Source organism: Saccostrea cucullata, unplaced genomic scaffold (assembly GCF_032062105.1).
Source record: "Saccostrea cucullata isolate Sc308-1 unplaced genomic scaffold, CSIRO_AGI_Scuc_v1 ctg1655, whole genome shotgun sequence".
In the NCBI taxonomy this organism is placed as follows: Eukaryota; Metazoa; Mollusca; class Bivalvia; order Ostreida; family Ostreidae; genus Saccostrea; species Saccostrea cuccullata.
Genome location: NW_026930901.1, coordinates 1 through 22,331, shown reverse-complemented (window position 1 = coordinate 22,331; position 22,331 = coordinate 1). Strand labels below are relative to the sequence as shown.

The 22,331-nt window shown below is 34.8% G+C and overlaps 2 protein-coding genes across 3 annotated transcripts; one reads left to right on the top strand and one right to left on the bottom strand.

Moving 5' to 3' along the window:
- Window positions 1-5,445: 5,445 nt before the first annotated feature.
- On the top strand, window positions 5,446-15,700 carry LOC134230500 (uncharacterized). Of its 2 annotated transcripts, XM_062712339.1 has the most exons (7): window positions 5,447-5,554; window positions 10,642-10,703; window positions 11,868-11,933; window positions 12,548-12,651; window positions 13,233-13,411; window positions 13,707-13,734; window positions 14,075-15,700. In XM_062712339.1, exons 2-7 carry the CDS (start codon window positions 10,682-10,684, stop codon window positions 14,342-14,344), a joined length of 669 nt encoding a protein of 222 aa, XP_062568323.1. In that variant the 5' UTR covers window positions 5,447-5,554; window positions 10,642-10,681; the 3' UTR covers window positions 14,345-15,700. The 2 variants fall into 2 exon arrangements, with proteins under 2 accessions (XP_062568322.1, XP_062568323.1); XM_062712338.1 differs by lacking the exon at window positions 10,642-10,703 and having other exon boundaries at window positions 5,446-5,554.
- A 5,421-nt stretch (window positions 15,701-21,121) lies between these two features.
- On the bottom strand, window positions 21,122-22,057 carry LOC134230520 (uncharacterized). Its single transcript, XM_062712355.1, has one exon. It carries the CDS (start codon window positions 22,055-22,057, stop codon window positions 21,122-21,124), a length of 936 nt encoding a protein of 311 aa, XP_062568339.1.
- Between the last annotated feature and the right edge of the window lie 274 nt (window positions 22,058-22,331).

The window sequence follows — 22,331 nt, the reverse complement described above, 5'->3', positions numbered from 1 at the left end:
GCAAGTAAAATTCCACAGGTTATAAGGTCATAAGCTCAAAGTTGTCGGTATTCAAAGAAAGGTCTTGTCATAAGGAATACTCATGTGAAATATAAAAGCCCTAAATTTAACTGTTCAGAAATTATGACCAAGGTGAAAGTGTTTTTAAAAGTGGGTCAAACTCCTTAAGTTCAAGGTAAAAAGGTCAAACATTTATAACCACTGAAAGGTCCTGTCACAAGGAATTTACATGTGAAGTGTGTAAGCCATAGCACCAACTGTTATGGCAAAAGTTAAAGTGTGAAATGTTTTTGTAAAAGTGGGTCAAACTTCAAGTTCAAGAGGTCAAATTTGGTGGTACCCAAAGAAAAGTCTTGAGTTGTCACAAGAAATATACGTTTGAAATATGAAGCCATAGCCCCCATCCACGCAAAAGTAAAGAGCAATGTAAAAGTTTTTGTGGATCGAGAGATAGACGGACGAACAGGGCAAAAACTACATACCCCCGGGGGCATAAAAAAGATTTTAAAAATCCAGCTCTTCTGAGCAGATGAGGCTCAAATGAGCTACATATATTAACGCCATGACTAATTGTGTAGTGAACAATGTGCAAAAAGTGTGTGGAATATGGACAGTATGTAGGATTCCTTTGTCTTTGTAACAATCCTCGTTCTAATCACTTTCATTTATGACAAAAAGTTAAGGATGTTACCAATAAATAAGGGGAAGTAAATAAGGAAAAAATAAATAAACTTTAAGGTACATGTTGTTACTACAAATCCTTTTGAAGCAAGGCTTGTAGTATCCATCCCTATAAGCATCATCTATGCAAGTTTCGTCTTATAATTACCTGAGAAGGGACCTGCGCCCAAACGTTAACCTGGTAACTCATCTGGAAAATGTAGGTCAAATCCGGAATCTGAAGCAAGCCTGATGGTAAGTGACCATCCTAAATGCATCATGCATCCTAAATACATCATGCATACATGTAAGTTTTGTCAAGGGCTTATATATACTTGGTAATGAACCTGCTCCTAAACCTTCAACAAGGACACTGACGCTAACGCCGGGGTGTACTAGTAGTAAGGGCTAATGGCGACTTCCAGGTGAGCTAAAATTCAGGCACGTAGCAACGGACAGCCCCCTTTTTTGCAAACATAAATTTTACTATTGAAAAGGTTCATTGAAAGGCCGGTTGCCTCCCCCCCCACTTTTTGTTACAGTAAAATAAAGTAGTATTGTATTTTCGGTTAAGGAAATTTGGTACTGAAAGAAGTTGGCATTTAACCCCCCCCCTCCCCCGGAAGTAGGGTTTTCGAGTTTGTGCAATGTTCCCTTTTTTGTCAACTTTTTTCAGGTAAGTTTATTTTTTTTCTCTGGCGCCCCTTTCAAAAGCTATGCTACGTCACTGAAATCATCAGAATTTTATGACAGATTACTAGTTAAAATGATTCGTGCACAATGCCTTAGAGAGTCGTGCAAGAAACATTGCGATTTGATACATCTTAGAAACGATGTTTATTTGTATTATACTGTATTCCGTTATAAGCAGAACTGTTTTTGGTTTAAATCATTTTTTTTTCAAAACCTTTTGCATGAAAAGAAGGTCACTTTATGTTATATTCAGTTCGACATGTAATAGTTATTGTATATTTATTATGGTGTATCCTGAGTTATTTGGACGAAGGGATTGACAGTGCAAGCACGAAGAACCTGTTAAATCAACAGGATACACCATGAAAATATTCAATAACTTTCTTGTATCATGGCCAATCAAACGTCATGTCACAGATTTTCAGCATGATTTTTAATTACACCATAGAAAATATAGTTTTTGTCAGGTGACCGCATGGATAATCTCTCCTTCCTGTCAGTATTTTTAATAAACATTTTACGTGCGTGTGTTCATGAGAAAGGACGTCAGATAGCAGCATCCCAGCCCCAAAACCCCCAACCCTCCACCCTCCTCCCGATTTCCTTGTCAACTGTTTTGGAGGCTAAATGTAGCTACGGACCATGGGAACCGGGGGGGCTAGGGGGCTTTTTCCCCCTTTTTTTTCCAAATATATACCTTTAATTAAATTTTTTTCCAAATATACACTTAGAATAGACATTGTTTAAAAGGTTTTAGCCCCCCCCCCCCCGATTTTGTAGGTTTTTTAGCCCCCCCCCCCCCGTTTTCCACAGACACGTCGCAGTATAGGTAAAAGATGGGGGAAAAGGTGGAGTTTGGAAAAAAAAAATTTTGGTAGTGAAGTTAGATCCTACCCCCCCCCCCCCCCCACCCCCCACGAAATAGGATTTTCGTGTTTGGGTAATTTCCCTTTTTTTTTTTTTTTTTGCTTGTCAGGTTTTTTGAGAAGGTATAAATTTTTTTTTTTTACACTTAGCCCCCCCCCCCCCACTTTCAAAATTTGCTTCACGCCAAATGGACTTAAAGTGGCCGAGTTGTGATTCTGGAGGTGTGATTCTGTGCATGAGTGCTGGGGGCAAAAACCTAGCCTCCCCCTTTCAAAAATTGCTGGATATCGATCCGCCCCTGGACTGTTAATGAAATTCACAAGACACCTTTGGATATCAAAGAAGAAAAATTCGAAGTTGAAGAAGGTAAATTCAAGTGTTTTTCGAAAATCAAGAAAAAAAAATACCCGTTGATCATTTGAAATATTCGAAAGCTGTCGTATTCACGAAAACGCTGTTACAGGGTCAATTACTCTTCATCTGTGGGTTCAAAACATTAAACCCTATATTACAATAGGTGGGATATTTTAATATATTTCTGTCTGGAATTCATGTCAAGAATTTGATTTCTAGTTACTGTGGATTGAATATTTGAAGAGATCCGTAAAATCATTTCGTAGTTCACTTAGGGATATATACGTACTGTAATTTATGTGAAAGACTTATTTCACTTGCAGAAATTTTGCATTTGTATATTACAACGCCAATTCATTCTGTAATTCAGATTCAATATACATGTAAATTAAAATGATGAAATCGCCTTGGTGTTCAATAATTTATTTATATACACGGCACAGTTTTGGCTGGCTCCGCCCATCGGTGTATCTCCAGTTATTGTACAGTTGACTTCAGAGGAAAAACACCGCAGCCATGATACAATTTTCGTATATTATATCGTGGAAGAGGATGTGATACCGTGATCACCTGTAAATGGATTCATGTCACGCAGAAGAACACATTAGCAACAAGATTGAAAACGATACAGGAAATTGACAAATAAGTTGATGATATAAGGGTATTAACATTCTGCAAATTCATGGTCTAAACAATGAATTTTTTTGCAATACAGGCATTTGGTAAATAAATGTACCACTCTTTTCCCCCTTTCTGTTTTAATAAATTGGGAGTCGAAATACGTTTTTATTTCTTTTTATTTTTTTTTTCTTATTTTATTAAATGTCATCGATAATTTAAACCTTTTGTATCATATATATAAGCTATTCCAAATCTGGATTTCGAGAAAAACAATTAAGAGCTTAGAAACAAGATGCATTCGCAAAACACTGATGCCTCCGTATGGCAGCATTCAGCGAATATAGCAAGGGTTGAAGTTTCTCAAATGCAAGTCAAACTCCAAGGTTAAGGTCAAGTAAAAATTGATCATATATCCCAAGGAGGGTCTTGTTCAAAGGAATACAACGAATATCACATACCTGCGAAGTATTAAAACTGTAGTACTAACCGTTCAAAAGTTATAGCCAAGGTTAAATTAATTTTTTTGAAAGTGTGTCAAACTCTAAGGTCAACATCAAAAGGTTAAAAATATTTATAACCATTGAAATTTTAAGGTCTTTCACAATGAATATACGTGTACATGGGAAGTACTAGTATGAACGACCTAGATAGCATTGACTGTTCAAAAGGTATATGGCCAAGGTTAAGGTTTGGAAATATTTGGTTTAGTGGGTCATGCTCCAAGGTCAAGATGTCAAATTTGGTGGTACCTTAAGATTGTGAAATAAGAAGCCAAAGCCCCGCCCACTTAAAAGTTAGTCCTATGGGCAAGGTTTAAGTTTATTCGACCATAGAGAATTACTGGAATACTTACACTCAACTTTTGAGTTTATTCAATAAAGGGAAGAAGAAGAAGAGACAAACAGCTAGGCAGACGGACAAGGTAAAACTATATAACCCCGTATATGCTTGTGGTTTGGATATAGATAAGTCTTATAGAATTGTCTTCGGGTTTTTTCCCTAATCGTTGAGGAGGAATTCATGCTACATTCCATTTTTTTTAACAACGAAATTCTGTGTAAAAATGAGTTGACGCCACCCTTCCCCCGACTGTTTCCCTGGCCTACACATTGCGGAGCACTATGGACAGATGCATTGGCGGATCATGACATCACACACTTTCAGAGGGGGGGTCTGAACAGTGTGCCAATTTATCCCCCCCTTTAATTTTTTGCCAAGTGGAGAGAGAGAGAGGGGGGGGAAACGTTTCAGAGAATAAATATTGATATGTCAAACTTATGTATTGAATAGATAAATTCTCAAACATCTAGTTTCCTCCATTCACCTTCACTTTTACTTTTTTTTATGAGAAAATGGTAGAAAAAATTGTATTTGTTTTTATATATCTTATATATGATATGTAACATCCGAGGTTTAATTTGATATTAGATTTCCCCGATCTTTAGCTGCATGTGTTGGCTATCTAAATGTATCGTTTTTTAAATTATATCTTTTGAAGGAACTAACATGTAACTCTTTATTTTAAAATAACTTACACCCCATCCCAAAAAAAGTCTTTAAAATTCTTTGTAATCTTCGGAAATGCTGCAAATCCATTCAATTTTTAGGCTTCAGTAGTTTTTGAAATGTGTTTCATTTTTTATTCGCAAAACTTTTTAAAAAGGACCTAAAACAAAGATATTATCTACCACAACCTTATCTTTCCATACGTGTGTATGAATCTTTGCTGGAAGTGTGTAGGGGGGGGGTTAAAGGGACACAAATGTGAAGTCTTTTTTTCAAAATTGGAAAACACCCCTAAGATTGAATGTTCCCCCCCTCCCCCCCCCACACACACACACCCTCACCACCACACACACACTTTCAGGAAAAAGAACCACTAATTCATTTCTTATCCCTCAAAACTGAACATTATTAAATATCAAAATATCTAGCCTAATGGTCTTGATAGTCGACCAAGTCGTGTAATATTTATTACTTAAAAAGTCGGGCTCGAAATTCAAAATATTTTGCATTTAGTGAAGTCAGTAGAAAAATATTTTAAAAAGTTAGCCAAGGCTAATAACAAATATTATTTCTTTTATTTACTTTTTTTTGCTAAAATTGAAATCAGGTGAGACATTTCTTTTATTATTTTGTTATATTAAAGGTATTCTTACAGATTTCAAATGATACATGAAATGATTTTGTCCTTAATTAGTCAAATCCTTTTTGGTTCTGTTTACGTCAGTTCCCAAGGACCGGCAAACTTAATATGTGCAGACTTCAACACAGACACGTCATTTGGAATTCTAGCCTGGATAAGGAGATGTCATTAGATTAGGGCAAATGGGGGCAGCGGCCAGCGCTCCTAGAAGAGGTTGTACATTAATTTTATAGTTTTTAACTTTAAAAAACTTTTATATCAGTGGCGGATCCAGAAGTTCATGTTGGGGGGGGGGGGGGGGGATTGAATCGCTATGTAGGCAAAAGGGGGATGGCATGTTTCATTCCCATAGGTGGGGGTTTTATTGAGAAAATTTTGTAAAACGGTTCTAAAATATATTTTCCAGATTTTGAGGGTACTTTTTGTAGCTTTTTTAAAGACCGGAAATCATCACAAATTTTTAATAAAATGTTTTCAATTTAATTTATTTAACACAAGACTTTAGAATCAACACATTTAAAATTTTTTGAAATGTTTAGGAATGAAGCAAGATGACTTCAAGTTGTCTTAAAACTTTTTGCACAATTAATTTAGTCCTATGTCAATGACTTCCAAGAAAAACTAATGTGCAAAATTTTTAAACACTAATAAAAATTGAATTCTTTTCAGAATCCCTAATGTGCTTTTCAACTTAACTTGGGTATATACTGTCAATATGATTTGGATTTATAAACACGGTGTACAATTCATGAAATTTCAAACTGTTTAACTGAAAAAAAATTTACATAAACTGGAGTTCATCTGTCAAAACTAGGGGGGGGTTGAAAACACGGTATGGCATGTAGGGGGTGTCCCCCCCCCCCCCCCCCCCCCCCGAATAATAGACAGTTTATTCATAGTTTAAAAACATGCATTTTATCAGCAAAAGAATATTACTGAGCAACACCGTAACTTTGCTGTTTACTGTTGTTGGTACCTGCATGATTACATTGTACTTTAGACTTTGTTTAAAAAATGTGACTTTTTTAGATGCACAGTTACTTTGTTGTCGAGGCACTCTCTCTGTTCCTATTACCTGTGTATTGTGTGCGTTCACTAAAAAGTGATTAAAAATGGATTCTATATTTCACAGTAGTTAGAATAATTAACTGTACTGTCAATATGCCCTCATTTTTAAACACACGTTACAATAAGATTTACTCGTAATGTAGCAAAAAATTGCAGACATCGCAACGAAACGATTTTGAAGGATACAAACTTTGCACAAAAATAACTTATAAATTAATCAAAACAAACCTTTTAGATTGCTTATTCCTTTTTTAAAAAAAATAATCCATATAAATACGTAAATCCAATTTTTTTTCAAAACGTTTTTCTCTCCATTCAAATGTTTACTGTTGTTGGAACTCTCTACATTGTTCACAGTAAATGCACTTGCGGGTTATTCTTTAGTGCTACATTACGAATACATCGGAACGAATCTCTCTGTTGAACCTGTTATATGTGTCACGGGTGAATTTCCTGTTAACGAGTGAACATTATATTTCACAGTTGTACAAACAAAGGGTTTATGTTTATTAGAATCTTATCATTGTTTTGAACATATTTTATTGAACGAGTCAAATGGATTGGAAACAAGTTCTTGCAACTTACTAGTTCCTCTCCATAAATATAACAATATGTCATGCAAATAATACATTAAAATATAATAATTATAATATTTTCAAGTGATGCAATTAAATTACAAATCAATTTAAAATCTACATGTTTCAGTAATAAATCTATGGACAGCAGCAAAAATATTAATATTAATTGATACAGGCAAATCTCTATCACCCCATATAAATAGTAGGTTAGTGTCAATTGTAACCAATTCTTCAAGCATGAACAGGTGGTTAAAAAGATTGTTTCTAGCATTTGCATACTTTGTACAAGCAAAAAAATAATGATAAACATCTTCATACTTTCCACAGGAACAAAGAGGACTGTTGATAATATTGCGTTTATATAGACCATAATTCAGTATTTAAACAGTTGTGTCTTAGTTTAGTATGAAGTATGTTTGTGTAGCGTTTATCAAAAGAAAAATATGTTGGCGGATTGATGATTTTTGTACAAGCTCTTAAGTTTTTACGGAAGGAATTAATTAACAAAATGATAAAATGACACTTGTAAAAAAAAAAAATCAATGAGCGGGGGGGGGGGGGGGGGGGGGGGGGGGGGTTCAGAACACCCCCCTGAATCCGCCCTTGTATATTAAAACAAGCATGACGGCTACAAGTGGGCTTATGGATTTTGAGCACATGAAAACTCCAAATAATAAAAACTTAGGTCTAATTATAAATTGCAAATCTGAAATATTGCAAAAAAGCCACAGTCCTAACGATTTTACTTTTGTAGATGGCATGAAGTATGAAATTTGGTCTTTATTTGCTACTCAGTATAAAATTTTCAGTTGTCTTCAGGTCTTGTAAAAATGGAAATTAAAATATTGATATCGTGAAGTAATATCTATTTCAGACAGATTTATTTAAATTAATAGGTGTTTATATAAGATATACGCAATATGGGGAGTTATCCAGGGAAACATGAGTTATTATGAGTATTGTCCTCACCCTTGACAATGCACTTGAGACACGGCAAAACACAACCATCACAATGGATATCAGTTTCACCTTAGTCTGTCTGACATTTCCTCTCCTGTTATATTTGGCAGTCAACACAAAAATCCACGGATGGTTACGTAAGTATAGTCCACCGAGGTTTAATTTCAGGATGGAAAACATCAAGAAAAAGGGAGGGGTAGGGTGAGAAGAGCCAGATAGCTCAGTGATAGATCACCAATGTGGTGGCATAAGATCCTGGGTTCAAGTCCCTGTCTAGCCGACATAGTTCCCTGTCCATTACAGCTGAAATAGAATCAAAATTGTGTAAAAGCCTTGTGAACATGTAGTAGTGTAAGATACATGGCATCCTACTAGCTTGGGCTAGTGGGTTAACCTTTCAGCTCAGGTAGAGCACTGGACTGGCAAGCCAGAGGTCCCGGGTTTGACCCCAGCTGAGGCGCAAAATTGTCTCCGTTACATTTTGCGCCCACATTGGGACTCATGCAGGTGTTCTCTGGTGGGTGAGAGTGATTGTCCATAAAACTTCGCCCTACAGGTATCAGCACTCCAAAAGAGATGAGGACATCTCATTCTCTGGAGGGGGACAATGTAGTAGTGTAAGATACATGGCATCTTACATTGGGCTAAAACCCTTTAGCTCAATTGGTAGAGCACTGGACTGGCAAGCCAGAGGTCCCGGGTCTTCGATCCCTAGCAGTGGCACAAAATTGTCTCTGATACAAACACATGAAAACTTTTTTGGTTTTAGAAAATTATATTTAATATCAGTTCATGGGGATTTAATTTAGTTGATGAGTGGAACATGCATATATAAAAAAATTTTACATTTCAGTTTGGACATAAAATTTGTGGGTATCTTGTAACTTCGAAAAGACCTAGCAGTGTTGTCCCTAAAACTGGGCCAGTGGGGGCTGGGGAATTTCCCACACTTATACTGTAATTTCTGTTAAGATCATGGAGATGTCGATGTAATTCATGGGTTAAAATACTCTCACTGGAAAATTGTGATTGAACAGTAATTTTGACCGGTTACTGTAAAAAGCTTCCCGCTAGGACACGGCCCAGGGTCTCCAGAAACCCATGCTTTAGCATTCTGTGCTCCTATATAAAGTATTAAGGAAAGGTGCCTAAGTGGTCGAGGCACGGACACGGCACGGGATATTGGCCGAATATTTAAATTGACATGCACTTTTCCAAAACCCAGCAGAAACACAACCTAGTTTCCATATATGGACTCACGGATTCTGTAAACCCGTGTCTGAAACCCGTGTCCTTTTCCATATATGGAAAAACGGTTTTTTGGAAACCTGTGTCAAAAAAGCCGTGCCGTATACCATATAAGGAGTCACGGGATCTGTGCATTTGTTTACATCTAGGTCATGGCTTTTAGAGAATCTCCTGATGTAACTGTGGATGCCAAAATGGTGACTGAAACCCAATTAACTTCACGTTGCTTTACATTAATGCTTAGTTTTAGAATTTCAAAAGTTAAAAATCTTATATGAATGTGTTTACATGATTAACTTTATCAGTTACAATCTGCTAGTTTTTAATTGAGATTTTAATGAAAATTAATTGTAATTTAATCTATAGCAAGTTTGCACAATCTGAGGAATTTAGTTTAATTAAAACTTTCACCTGAGCACAGTGATGTCACATAAAATATACTATAAACTAGAGGTACTGTGAGCGATGAGCATATATATGTTTTCCTGTGGCCGGAAACCCAAAATTGTGTCGACATAGGAGGTGCACAATGGCAATATGTGGATTCTGTGAAAGTTTCATAAAATTTCATTCAGTGGTATGAGAGGAGTTGCGGATAAGAGATGGGTACCCCAAAGCGTAACAGACTGGACGGACGGACGGACAAAGAAGGACTAGCAAGGACGGAATTAACGATTAGTATATACCCTCCCGCTTTTCAAGCGGGGGGTATAAGATGGGTACCCCAAAGCGTAACAGACGGACGGACGGACAGACAGACGGAAGGACGTACAGACGGACGGACGGAATTAACGATTACTATATACCCTCCCGCTTTTCAAGCGGGGGGTATAATGATTAGTGAAAGTCCAACTAAAGTCATTCAAATAAACCTAAACTATTTCATCGTGTTCATTGTCAACATTGCAATACAGAAAGATCATGAAAATTGAAAAATTGACATTTATTCTATATTACACTTACTGCATTTAGTTCAAAAGTGAAGAAATGCCCATACATATATACAACTCCAACTGACATCTATTAGTTAAATAATTCCTTTAAATAGAGCAAAAAGACACATTGACTTAGCTCATGACCATGAATCCCTCCAATTTAATATTCAAATAAAGGAAGTTATGATTGAGCATGCTCAGTAAAAAGCTGGAGATATAAATAAATAGTTTGAAGCAAAACCCGCCTGAGTTAAAAACCGTCTCCCTGGGATTCCGACCTCCACACAGGTTTCTGTGAATTAACTTTCAGACACGGAAGCCGTGTCCGTGTCTTGGACATGCAGAACCCGTGCGTCTTTTTAAAAACCCGTGCGGATTCCGTGTCTTAGCCGTGCCCAAGCCATGCCTATTCCGCCTCGAACTTTCGTACGGGTTATGTTGAGCTGTACAACATTAAAATAGTGTTTCCCAATGGTCGGTATTGAAAATTAGCATGATTTATTTCTTTCAGGCAGATAAATTTAATTATATCATAACAACTACGCTGCATTATGGGTTGTAACGCTGGAAAAGGTGAGTTATTTTCTCGTAGTAGTCTGTTCACCCTTTCAGAACAAGTAACTATTACACCTACCTTTATTTCTGGCTGAATCAATGATCTGTAGACAAATATGGAATCTTTATTCACTCATGTCTGTTTTAATTGTTTCTGTCTGTCTCATTCTGTCAACTCCTTTTATCTGAATAACATCACCAAATGTACTGTAACAGTAGCAGGTTTAAGGGAGAAAATGCTATGGATTCAAGTGGGACCCTTCTCTACACATAGAAAATAAATTCTGTAGCAGTATAAACTGAAGTATCAGCTGAGAGTGGCATGGTGAAAATCTTTGTGCAAATCTGCCTGACTGGCAAAAGGGAAAATAGAACTAAAAAACAACCATGTAGTCAATGGACTCTATAAAAACTAAATGCAGAATGCATAGAAACACCCCCCACCTCCCAATCTCCCGCAGTTATGGCAGTCTTCTCACTCTTCTGTATAGTGCACTTAGACTAATATGCACATAGACTTTTCCTGGATCCTCTCCAAAGTTAGCTTAGTGGTGTTTATGAAACACTGATTATGCTGATGCCCCCTATAAAGTTTCTCAAATGCAAATCAAACTCCAATGTCAAGGTTAAAAGGTAAAAACTGTTGGTATCAAGAGGAAATATAAGCCTTTTCTGAGGAATAAACCTGTGAACTATGAAAGACTTAGTACTCACTGTACAAAAGTTATGGTTGAACCTTGGTAATTTTTGTAGAAGTGGGTTCAAACTCCCAAGAATTAGATGAAGGTCAAGAGGTCAAATTAATGATATCCAAAAGATTTGGGTCTTGTCATAAGGAAATGAAGGAATACACCTGTGAAATATGAAAGCCATAGCCACACCCAGTCAAAAGTTATGGGCAAGATTAAAGTTTTTTGGACAAACAGATAAACAGGTAGCTAGACAAACGGACAGGACATTAACTACATGTATACACCTGAATCTTCATGGGGACACAACAAGTGTCTCCAATTTTATTTAGATACAAATATGAATGCAATATAAACAAATCTGGAAAATAATTTTTAAAAATTAATTTTAAATAAAATGATATAATTATAAAATAATAACACATAAAAATCAAGACTTTTAATGCTTATCACATATATGATATATTTATTTAATAATTGATTTGCATTTCAGTTCAGGCAAAGCCTTCAAATGGTCTTATATTAAAAGAGGGAGAACTATTGTACTGTGAAACTCAAGGTATGACTGACATTCTAAATGTAATTAATTTGTGCTATTTATTAGTAATACACTTATACATAAAGTGTAGCCACAGTACCCATGGAACTGGGTTGGGGGTGGGGGTGAGGGGGGTGAGGTTAAATTCATAGGTTATCAACATTTTACTGAACTTCATATAGACTTAATTTTGTATATTTGTATAACTCTTACAATATACAGAGGATTCAGTGATTGAATAAGCAATCACATATAAAGGTAAAGTCATGTGATGGAGATACACAAAATCCATGAACAATCCCCCCCCCTTCCTTCTGAAAAAAAGATGATTCCACAGTGATTATGCAGATACCGTATAAGTAGAATTTTTAGGGAGGATTTAATTTTGGCATTATTAGCGAGGGTGTCAAGATCGCTAAAATTGAATATCTCTAAAATTTAATTGCGTTTTATTTGTAATAGCTTCTTTAATATGTGATTAATGTATTTAGATATCTATTTACCCTTCAGAAAGCCCACTGGATATGATTTCCATCAGGCCAATACATGCCTTGTCTATTGTGCTGTAGATATATTTGCTTTTTCTTCTGAGCTTTAGGTCTTATATGTAATAATACAAATTTTCACAATTTTAGGTGACGACTGGAAGAGTTATCTATTTGAACTGTACGAGAATAGTACATTTGTTTGGTCTAACAATGAACGTCCTACGAAACAGGATGGTTCAGTGAAATTAAAGGTAAATTCTGTCAGTGGTTCTTTTTCTTTTCCTTTTTTTTTCCAAGATATATTTCTTTAAAATATAGGACCATGGCAGAGTATCAGGGTTATTACTGCCCTACACCATTTGCCTAAATCAATGAATTAAATACACTGCTAATTGTAAAACATTTACAGTACCATATAATCCCTATTATCCGCTCCAGGCGCTTAGAAAATTGCGAAAAGGGGGCGGTTATTTTGGTATTCTCTTTATAATATTTAATGTCATTTTTTAACTTCCAAAAATCTTTGGAAAAAAAAAAATTCAAATAACCACTAAAACAATGTCTAACTTTACTTTAAGTGAAGATAATACACGGGAATTATGCTAAATGATTCATTTTCCACCGAGAAATTGGATAATAGACAAGTTTCATTTTCACCTTCTTCAAATTTTGGCAGATTTTTGATACGATTCTAGATGATTTTATCACTGTACAAGGGGGCCTTATTTTCTGATAATTGAAAAAAGACCTAGGAGGCGCTTATAGGGGCAGGGGCAGTAAATGGGGATTTTACTTTATTATGAGGTCTATAATTTTCTCTCTTATTTCTCAGTCAGTAGTTGACCAGATATGCGTGGGAAAGGACTGTGAGGGGGTACCTGACTGCCCTAAGCCTCCGGTGGGGAGGACCGTTAACTACATGATCTCCTTCCCTCATAACTACCCCCCGGGGACTAGACCCACTGACATGAAGAATAACTGGATTGTATTCAGGGATGATAGAGAAATGAGGTACTGTATGATTTTATATTAGAGTATTCGCTCTGTCAAGTCTGTTTTCTTTTTTTTTTGTTTATGTTTTAAAACCATTGGGAATAAAATACCCTTTGCTGTGAACATGAATTCAAAGTGAGATTGTAAAGGGGTGTCGTTACTCTTTTAGTCAGATTCATCATTTAATTATTTCATAAGTAAGATATGATATATATTTTTTTGTTGTTAATTAGTATGTATAGTTAATTTATACACAACTGTATAGATTTTGTTAGGAACTCAGAGATCCATTTTTTTTCTCCCATTTTTTCAGGGAGTGGATTGCAGCATTGGAAGATGTGGTAAGTGCATGTCTGTGCTCTGTTGTCTCAAAAAGCAATCCTTTTAGGGGGGGGGGGGGTTGTCAACAAATTAATCATCAGATATAACTTAATATTTAAGTAATGATATCTGTAGCTATCAACAATCAGTTGGCAAAGAAAAATTTCCTACATTTTAGTCATAAAATTTCTTCACTTGTTGGTACCACTAGTATGACTATTTCCTATATGTCAAAATATGGATAAATCCCTCTTTTAGTAGGAGACCAACAATTTTCTCATTTGACCTTGAACTTTGGCCTACTTTTGACAAAATTTTAACCTTGGTCATAAATTATGTCTTTGTTTCTTCAAAATTTAGTTGAATGTTAAACCATTAGGTGTCCAGTCAAAATCAAAACCAAAACCAAAAAAGAAGAAGGCCCCACCCCAAGGAGTTATGCATGCATCACAGTTAGCACCACTCGAAATTGAACCAGACCCGCAAGAAGGCCTCCCCAAGGATCCAGAAAAAAAGGACGACACTAAAGAAGAAGAAATCCAACACACTGATTTCGATTTACTTCTGGCAGAAGGGCAAGCTATGTCTAGGTATTCGGAAGACAATATGCCACACTTTGGCCAGGCTTAAAGTAGAACATAGATAGGAGAAGAAACTAGCTATATATGTAAGGTTCTGAAGTCAGTTTTGCAAATTGCTGAATGGATTGAGTTTTTAGTGGCAAATAAGGTGCATGTGCTCTATAAACTGCAAAAAGGTTCAAAACATTGCAACTCTGATGGTATGACAAAATCTTGTACTTATTTGGGGGGGGGGGGGGGTTACGGAGGGGATATACATGGAGTTATGTATGGCTAATCATCTTGTTCTGTGGGATGGTATAGTACCTGTACTCTATAATGCTAAACCATTAGGGGAAAAGTGGATGTCAATTCTAGTATGGTTTGTATTTCTCATCCTTTGATTAGAGTAAGTGTTGAAGGGGTGAGGTTGGAGATATAATTACATAGGATAAAGTAAAGATATTGGAAGTGGAAATGTCTAGAAGGGAATGATATACTAGTCATCAGTTGAGAGTAGATGGGTATGGGGGTGGGGTTAATTGGATATCAATCTTACAGGATTTGTTAATCCCCTATTTAAACAACAAACAAGACTATAGCATATTTGAATCAATTTTGTTTAGATATTGAAATTCATTACAACAAGCTAAAAAAATATAGCAATGTTTATTTAAATGTAAAAAATTAAAAATATATGTAAAATGTTTTCATTTGTATGATGTCAAAATCATTTCCTGTGACTTTTGGTGTATCTCAATACATACATGTACATGTAATGTACAATGAATGTGATCATCAAAGGTAATAGAACACAAATTTTGATTTTTACAGAGAATTGATATTAAATAATTATAAGTTAATAACTAGGGGGTATTTTTTTTTTGGTAGTGTTAGAAAATTTTTATGCATCTAAAATTACAAAGATTGTGAAGTTTAAAATGCTCATAACAGAAATTTAATAAAAGGGATCCATTAAAACAGATTTCACTGTATGTACCTGTGTGTCCTTGTATTTAAAAAAGGTATTTTATTTTCTACCATTATATTTATATTGGTTTATTGTTGCATAATGTAGTACAGTAAAACTTGCTTACCAGGATATCACTGACACCTCAATTTTCACTTCTATCAGATATTGTTAGAAATCTCATTCTGGATTCCTTAAAAAAACGATTTTAGAGACTTTTCATTATAAGAGAGTTCTTTATAACAAAGTTGTACTGTACAAATGTATATTTTGTTATTGCTGATATACATATTTATAGATTATCTATTTTTTAAATCTTCTTTTATATATATTTACACAAGTGTAACTGGTAATTATATCAGACTTTATCAAATAGAATCCGTCCTTTCTACATGTTTTAATGTCTTGAAGAAATTTTTTGCTTCACTTTATGTAATTCACTGTTTTATGAGATTTATATTAGTTATATAATAATTTTTTATGAACTTTTTAAAGCATTTATTTGTAGAATTTATTCATTCAGTCATTAAATTTCAATGAATCATGCTGGTTTTTTTCCTGACTACTGTTCTTAAAGTTCATTTGAGCTTTTGTTATGGTTTGCTGTGCTTTCCCATGCTACATGAATCATGCATGAATACTGCATGAATGAAAAAAAGCAATCTCTATTTATATTTATTTAAATTTCTAGCAAAAAAATCAGATCTTCAAACTGTGTTAAGCATGCTCAAGCAAGTAAAGATAATTTAGGAAATGTGAAAAAGTAAAAGTTTCTATAAATAAATCTAACCATGATAAAAAAAAATCAGTAATGAATTTAGGCGGAGATTTATAAAGATTTCTTTAAAAGAATATCGTTTTATTTTACACTAAGATGTAAGGCAAGGGTTGATAAATTTATAAATACCAGTTTTAAGGGGCAGGAAGGGGTGTCATGTATACCAAACAAGAGAATAACCTTTTATTTTGTAAAATTGGAAGACAAGAAATGTATAGTCTAGATCTATCGTCTTGTTAGTAGGACGAATGATACCACATTTACTTTTCTAAGAACCTAAGTCTTTTCACTTTTCTTGTCTCTAATTCCGCCACCCATATAGAGTCCACGCCGTCAAAACATGAACCATGTGGCTCTAGAATTCCCGCCACTTCTGTCAGAAGCAGACGAACAAAGGCGCCATCTTTGTCAATCACGTGCACACTGTGTCTAAACTACTATAATACCTCTCTAAACTGGTCCGCAATAATTCTGTCGTGCTATATATACTTATGATCCTTTCCTGACGATCAGGAGCACATTAAAAATCCTTAACATATACAGATAAGATTTATAGCATAAGTGTAGATAATGTGCGAACAATTAATTAATGAAGAATGATATTAAAGATAATTAAGATATTCTAAATCGTTGCAGTTGCTACAAATCCTTTAGCTGCAGAACTGTAGCTTTCTGCTTGATAAAATTCGGACAGATAAAGCAGAGAGCTACAGATCCAAATTAAGCGTTGTAAAAACCTTCGATTTAGGCCGACGATTTTTTGTCCTTTTGAATCAAGTCTGCCTAGTCTGGTATATGTAGACTAGTATACATATTCATTGATGCACCATCAAAGAAGAAGTTTCGTCCAGGTATAAGGCTTATTGAATATTATTTGAGAATAGACCTGCATGGCTCCGGGGCCATAAAACTTAGTCAGCTCACTTTTGAGATCAATCTAAAAATCTCAGATTCTGGTCTTAACTTAGACCGTCTCACCTATTTTTACCTACTTTTTATATTTTCTGCATTTTGCAGCCAAAAGACCAAACGGCGCAAAATGGTGAATACCATATTTTTTGATACGGTCACACTAATGATGAATACAACAAAATTTTGGCCAAAAATGATTACTTCCTGAATCGGCAATTTTACATTAATTTCTATGCAAAATTGATAATATACGGAGTAATCATTTTTTGGCCAAATTTTTGTCATATCCATCATCAGTGTGACTGTATCAAGAAATTTTATGCTCACCATGTTTCGCCGTTCCTGCATTTGGCCACAAAATGCAAGTAAAGCAGAAAGTAGGTAAAAATAGCTACTTTGGGTAGCTTTAAATACCTAGGTAGCTATTAATAGCTACGTAGGTAGAAATAGTCTTTGGACTGGACCTGTCTAACTGGTAAGAAATGATTTTGTTTTATTTTTTTATCAAAAAAATATTTCTTAAAAGCAGATGTTTCAGTAACTGGTGTAACTGCTAAATCTAAATCTATTTATTATGAATTTTAGTGCAAATATACATATGTGATATTAAAATGAGGAATACTCAAATCAGTTAAATGTTTTCAATTGAATTAGTAACTGTAATCACGGTAATATTTAATTAAAAATTATATGTAAAGTTCTTAATGTTCTGTTCATATAAAAAAAAAACTATAATGCACTTTAATTAAAAAAAATAGTATGAAAACTTTGTCTAGGAACATAAAGAGAGCCTATCAAAACTTCACAGGATTGCATCATTTCAGAAACGTGGCGAATTTTCTCTATAATTAACAGATTTAGGTCATGATAAAAGCTTTCTGCGAACTTGATGCTTGTACGCGTATGCGGGAATGTGCCAAAACCATAAGGAAATTGTTTGCTGCAAGTTAGCAGCATTGTACGTGCTTGCTGCAAGTTTGCAGCACTGTACGTGCTTGCTGCAAGTTTGCAGCAAATCCAGTGTTTGCTGTACTGCAGCAATTTAAACCTCATTTGCATGGTAAAATGTTTGCTGCAAGCTTAATTCAGTTGCTGCAGACTTACCGCTAATTTGCTGCAAACACCAAGGCTTTGTATAGACTGTCATGCTTTCTTTAGCTCCATTGCCGCAAGCATGCAGCAATGTCTGCTGCAAGTTTGCAGCAAATATTTGCAGGAAGGCAACATTTTCGGTAACCCCCCAGCACGGTAACGGGATGTTTCGCGCCGATGCATGGTTCGCACCGCGATGTTTCGCGCCTATTCTGTTTCGCGCTGAGATGGTTCGCCCCTCGATGTTTCGCTCCCAGAACATGAAATGTATGCTATTTATTTCGTTCGTTTTGAAAAAATAAATAAATAAAAATTTATCATGTCTGTTAATATTGATGTAAGTATCGAAATTTTGTAGAATATTTATTAATATTTTGATTGTAGAAGTTTATTTGAAGTACTTAGTCTAATTGTTTATTATTTTTACACTGATAATTATGTTCATAGTAGTTACTTTAGCATACCGCCATCTAATTAATTCCGTAATTATTGCCGGCTTGGGGAACCTATATCAACTTATTATTTGCTGGCTTGGAGAAATACAACATTTTCTGTATAATATCATGAATTACATATTGTAAAAGTATTTCAAATAAAAATAAATAAAAAAATCTTATTACATGTAAAATTCATTGAAACTTCAATTCTGAATATTTAAGAATATATTAACTTCAGATCTGTGTCTATGCACCTGTTAAAAAAGTTGGTGATCTAGATTGTATAAATCAAATGTCCCTTTTGCATACGCATAAATGCTGAAAACTTTTAATTCTTTCAAATTTTATTTCAGCATTTCAATATTAAAATATTTAATTGATTTGTTTAAATGAAAACAATTAGGTTTTTGAATGAAAATTGATTTCTGACTCCTGTGAACATTAAATTATTGGTAAAATAAATAAAATGTATACAGTAAGGGGGTTGTCATCTTTTTTTGGAACATAATATTGATTAATAATACTGATTGTAAAATTGATAAAATCATATTCATGTATCATGTAAAATCAGAAAAAAAAACAATTGGCCATTTATAAAGCCAAGTTTATCGACTAAGAAAATATGTTTAGCTCATTAAATTTTAAGTTCAAGTTCAAGTTCATTTATTCACTCAACACCATTTTAATACATGGTACATGAGGGCAAAGAGAAATATTTACAACATATATATATAATCAGGTCAGAGGTATATAAGTATAAGATATACAAAATCAAGAAATGAAAAGGGAGAAAAGAAAGAAAAAAAAAATATGAAAAAATCACATGTGATACATATAATAATAAAATGAATGAGGGGAACAAATCATGGAGGACAGACTAAGTCATATATTTTTAATATAAACATACAGAGTTTTTTAAGTGACGTTGCATCTTGTTTTGTCATCAGTTGGGAAAATTTAAGAATATTTGGTCTTGTAAAATAGTATTCATTAATATATTTCTTTCTTATATTTGACAGTGCAGAACATTCAAGTATAAAATGGAATTCATCAGCAACATGTTTATCATTACAAAATGTACATAATCTTTCGTTTAATGGTGTGCATGCCCATCTTCCCAGCTCAACTGGTAGACGGTGATTAGTAGTACGGAATTTGACAAGTATTTTTCTGAATTTTAACGGCAAAAAACTTAAATAATTTTCGCCCTCAAATTTTGTTTTAAAAGCTTTATACAAAATACCTTTAGAGGAACTATTAATATCAGAATGCCATTTTTGTATAAATTGGTCCTGTAATCTTTGTTTAACAACAGAAGTAACCCAATCTTGACTAATATTATGATAAAACTGTTCATTCCAAATATGAGATAGTCCACATGAATCAAAAATATGATGAACACAGTCAATCCAAGGATTTTTACCAATTTCAGATTGTGAATTAGCAATTAAATATTGATATAATATACATGAAATTTTCTTCTCTGTGCAATTCAATAATTTACACCAGTACGATACTATTCTTGGATATATAATAACAGATAGAGGAAAACGTCCTGTTTCACCATAAACCATATAATTCGGAGTACTACTTTTCAAATACAGAATATGTTTTAAAAATTTTAAGTGTACACGTTCAATAACATCTAAATTTTCAAAACCCCAGATTTCACAACCATACAGTAACACTGGTAAAACCATTTTATCAAACAAATCGAATTGACATTCTATAGGGAGGTTAAATTGTCTTATTTTCCTGATTACACCGTACATTGCTTTTGTTCAGATAAAAAAACTTGCTGCTGCACTGTATAGCTTATGAATAAACTCGGAATCATTTTTAAGAGAAAAAAAATCTACTCATGACAATCTAGTTGAGTACCGTATAATCCTTATTAACCGCCCCTACCCCCTATAAGCGCCCCCTTACATCTTTTTCAACCATCAGGAAATAAGGGCCCCCTGTACAGTGATTAAAATCAACAAGAATCTTATCAAAAAATTGAAGAAAGTGAAAATGAAACCTGTCCATTATCCAATTTCTAAGTAGGAAAATGAATAATTAGCATAGATTGGATGGATTATCTTCACTTTAAGTAAAGCAGGGATTTTCCACTCGTTTTTGGGAATGGGGCCCAGGCCCTTGGAATTGGGAATTTTACGACATTTTATTACTTATTGGGAAATTTTATTGTATGATGTTTTTCAAGAAATAAATACTTAAGATGAATGAAAATTGATCTTTTACTTAGTTATTCAGAACTATGAATCAGAGAATTGATCATTATAATTAAGTTTTACCCAAGATTCTTCAAAAGTTTGTTCGTATCATTCAAATTTCCAAACCTAAACGTGTTTGAGTTCTTCTTCTTTCAAAAATTGAAAATAGGCAGTTCATTTTTGGGAAAAAGGGAGGGGTTTTGCAATTGGGAATGGGGCCCATATTCGGCCCTACACGGGGTAGTGGAAAATCCCTGTAAAGTTAGACATTATTTTAGTGGTTCCTTGTATTTATTTTTTTTTTCAAAAGATTTTTTGAAGTTAAAATATGACATTAAATATCATAAAGAGAATACCAAAATAACCGCCCCCTTTTTGCAATTTTCTAAGCGCCCGGGGCGGTTGATAGGGTTTATACGGTATTATGTAAACCGTGTGGCTACTGACTTTGGCTCCACCGATTTCCGTGTGAAAACTTTCCGGAGGAACTGAAGGATACTGCTTCATCTGACATCTCCGTTATCAGTGGGGGTGGGGGTGTATACACCTTCCCGTTGATATATAGTACATCCCGAACTAGCTTTGTTTTACATTTGTCTAGTCTCGCCTGTCTCATTACGGGGTAGAGTTTTTTCCTCCTCTCCTCAATTTCTGCCGGGAACTGTTCGTTAACCCAGATGTTACACCCATGCAGTCTGTGTGGCGCTTTGGTTCTAATGTATTCCCGGTCCTTGAAGTATGTAAATTTTGCGACAATATTTCTGGGTCTATCACTAAATTCGGTGAACTTTCCCAGCCTGTGGACCCGTTCGAATGAAATCTCGTAGTCAAGCTTGAATTTCTTCCGGAGAAAAAGTTGTAGAACCCCCTCTGTGTCCTCACCCTTCTGTTCAGGAATACCTGAGAACATGAGATTGTCTCTCATCGATCTGGTTTTTAAGTCGACAATGGAGTCTCTAATTTCCGCATTTTCTTTATTTATTAATTGCAGGTCTCGTTCAGTCTGTCTTTGTGCCGCTATTTGTTCACAACCCACTCTCTTAATCTCATTTTTATTACTATCAGCTTGTTTCTTAGCCGCTTCCGCTGTGTCCTTCACAGAGTCAAATACTTGCCCCAAAGAACTTACATTTGACTCAAGATCTTTGAATTCACTTCGAATGATCTTTATTTCAGAGTCTAGATCAGTTACTTTTGTCTTGATTTTGGCCACATCACTTTGGATAACATTTAATTGGGACATCTTGCTCTCGATTTCACTGAGTCTAGAGTTCATTTGAATAAGCAATGTGTGTATTGACTGTAATGATACCTCATTGTCACTGTTACTGGGGTTGGAACTATTCCCGTAGATAATTGAATTGGACTCGGCCATTATTTGGACCGTATCTGAGATAGACATGGCTATTTATACACATACACATACATAGCCCAGGACGTAACTTGAGTAACCTGAGTACAGTTCATCTAGAGTTGTCCCCACATGTGAAACAATAAAACAGTCTCAAAGTAATCAAAATAGGAAAGTAATGCACATACTGTTGAATGTCACTCAATACATATACACGAAGACGTTACCTGACAATTTTTTGACTCGAACATACAAATACATCATTGTTAAAAACAAAAATTTCCGGAGCCCTTACACT

Excerpts from the sequence above, each read along its gene's own strand:
- LOC134230500 (XM_062712338.1), top strand. The coding sequence starts at position 5,524 with ATGGGGGCAGCGGCCAGCGCTCCTAGAAGAG. Across the intron at positions 5,555-11,867 it reads GGCCAGCGCTCCTAGAAGAG|TTCAGGCAAAGCCTTCAAAT; the intron begins GTTGTACATTAA and ends TTTGCATTTCAG. Across the intron at positions 13,735-14,074 it reads TTGCAGCATTGGAAGATGTG|TTGAATGTTAAACCATTAGG; the intron begins GTAAGTGCATGT and ends TTCAAAATTTAG.
- LOC134230520 (XM_062712355.1), bottom strand. The coding sequence starts at position 22,057 with ATGGCCGAGTCCAATTCAATTATCTACGGGAATAGTTCCAACCCCAGT.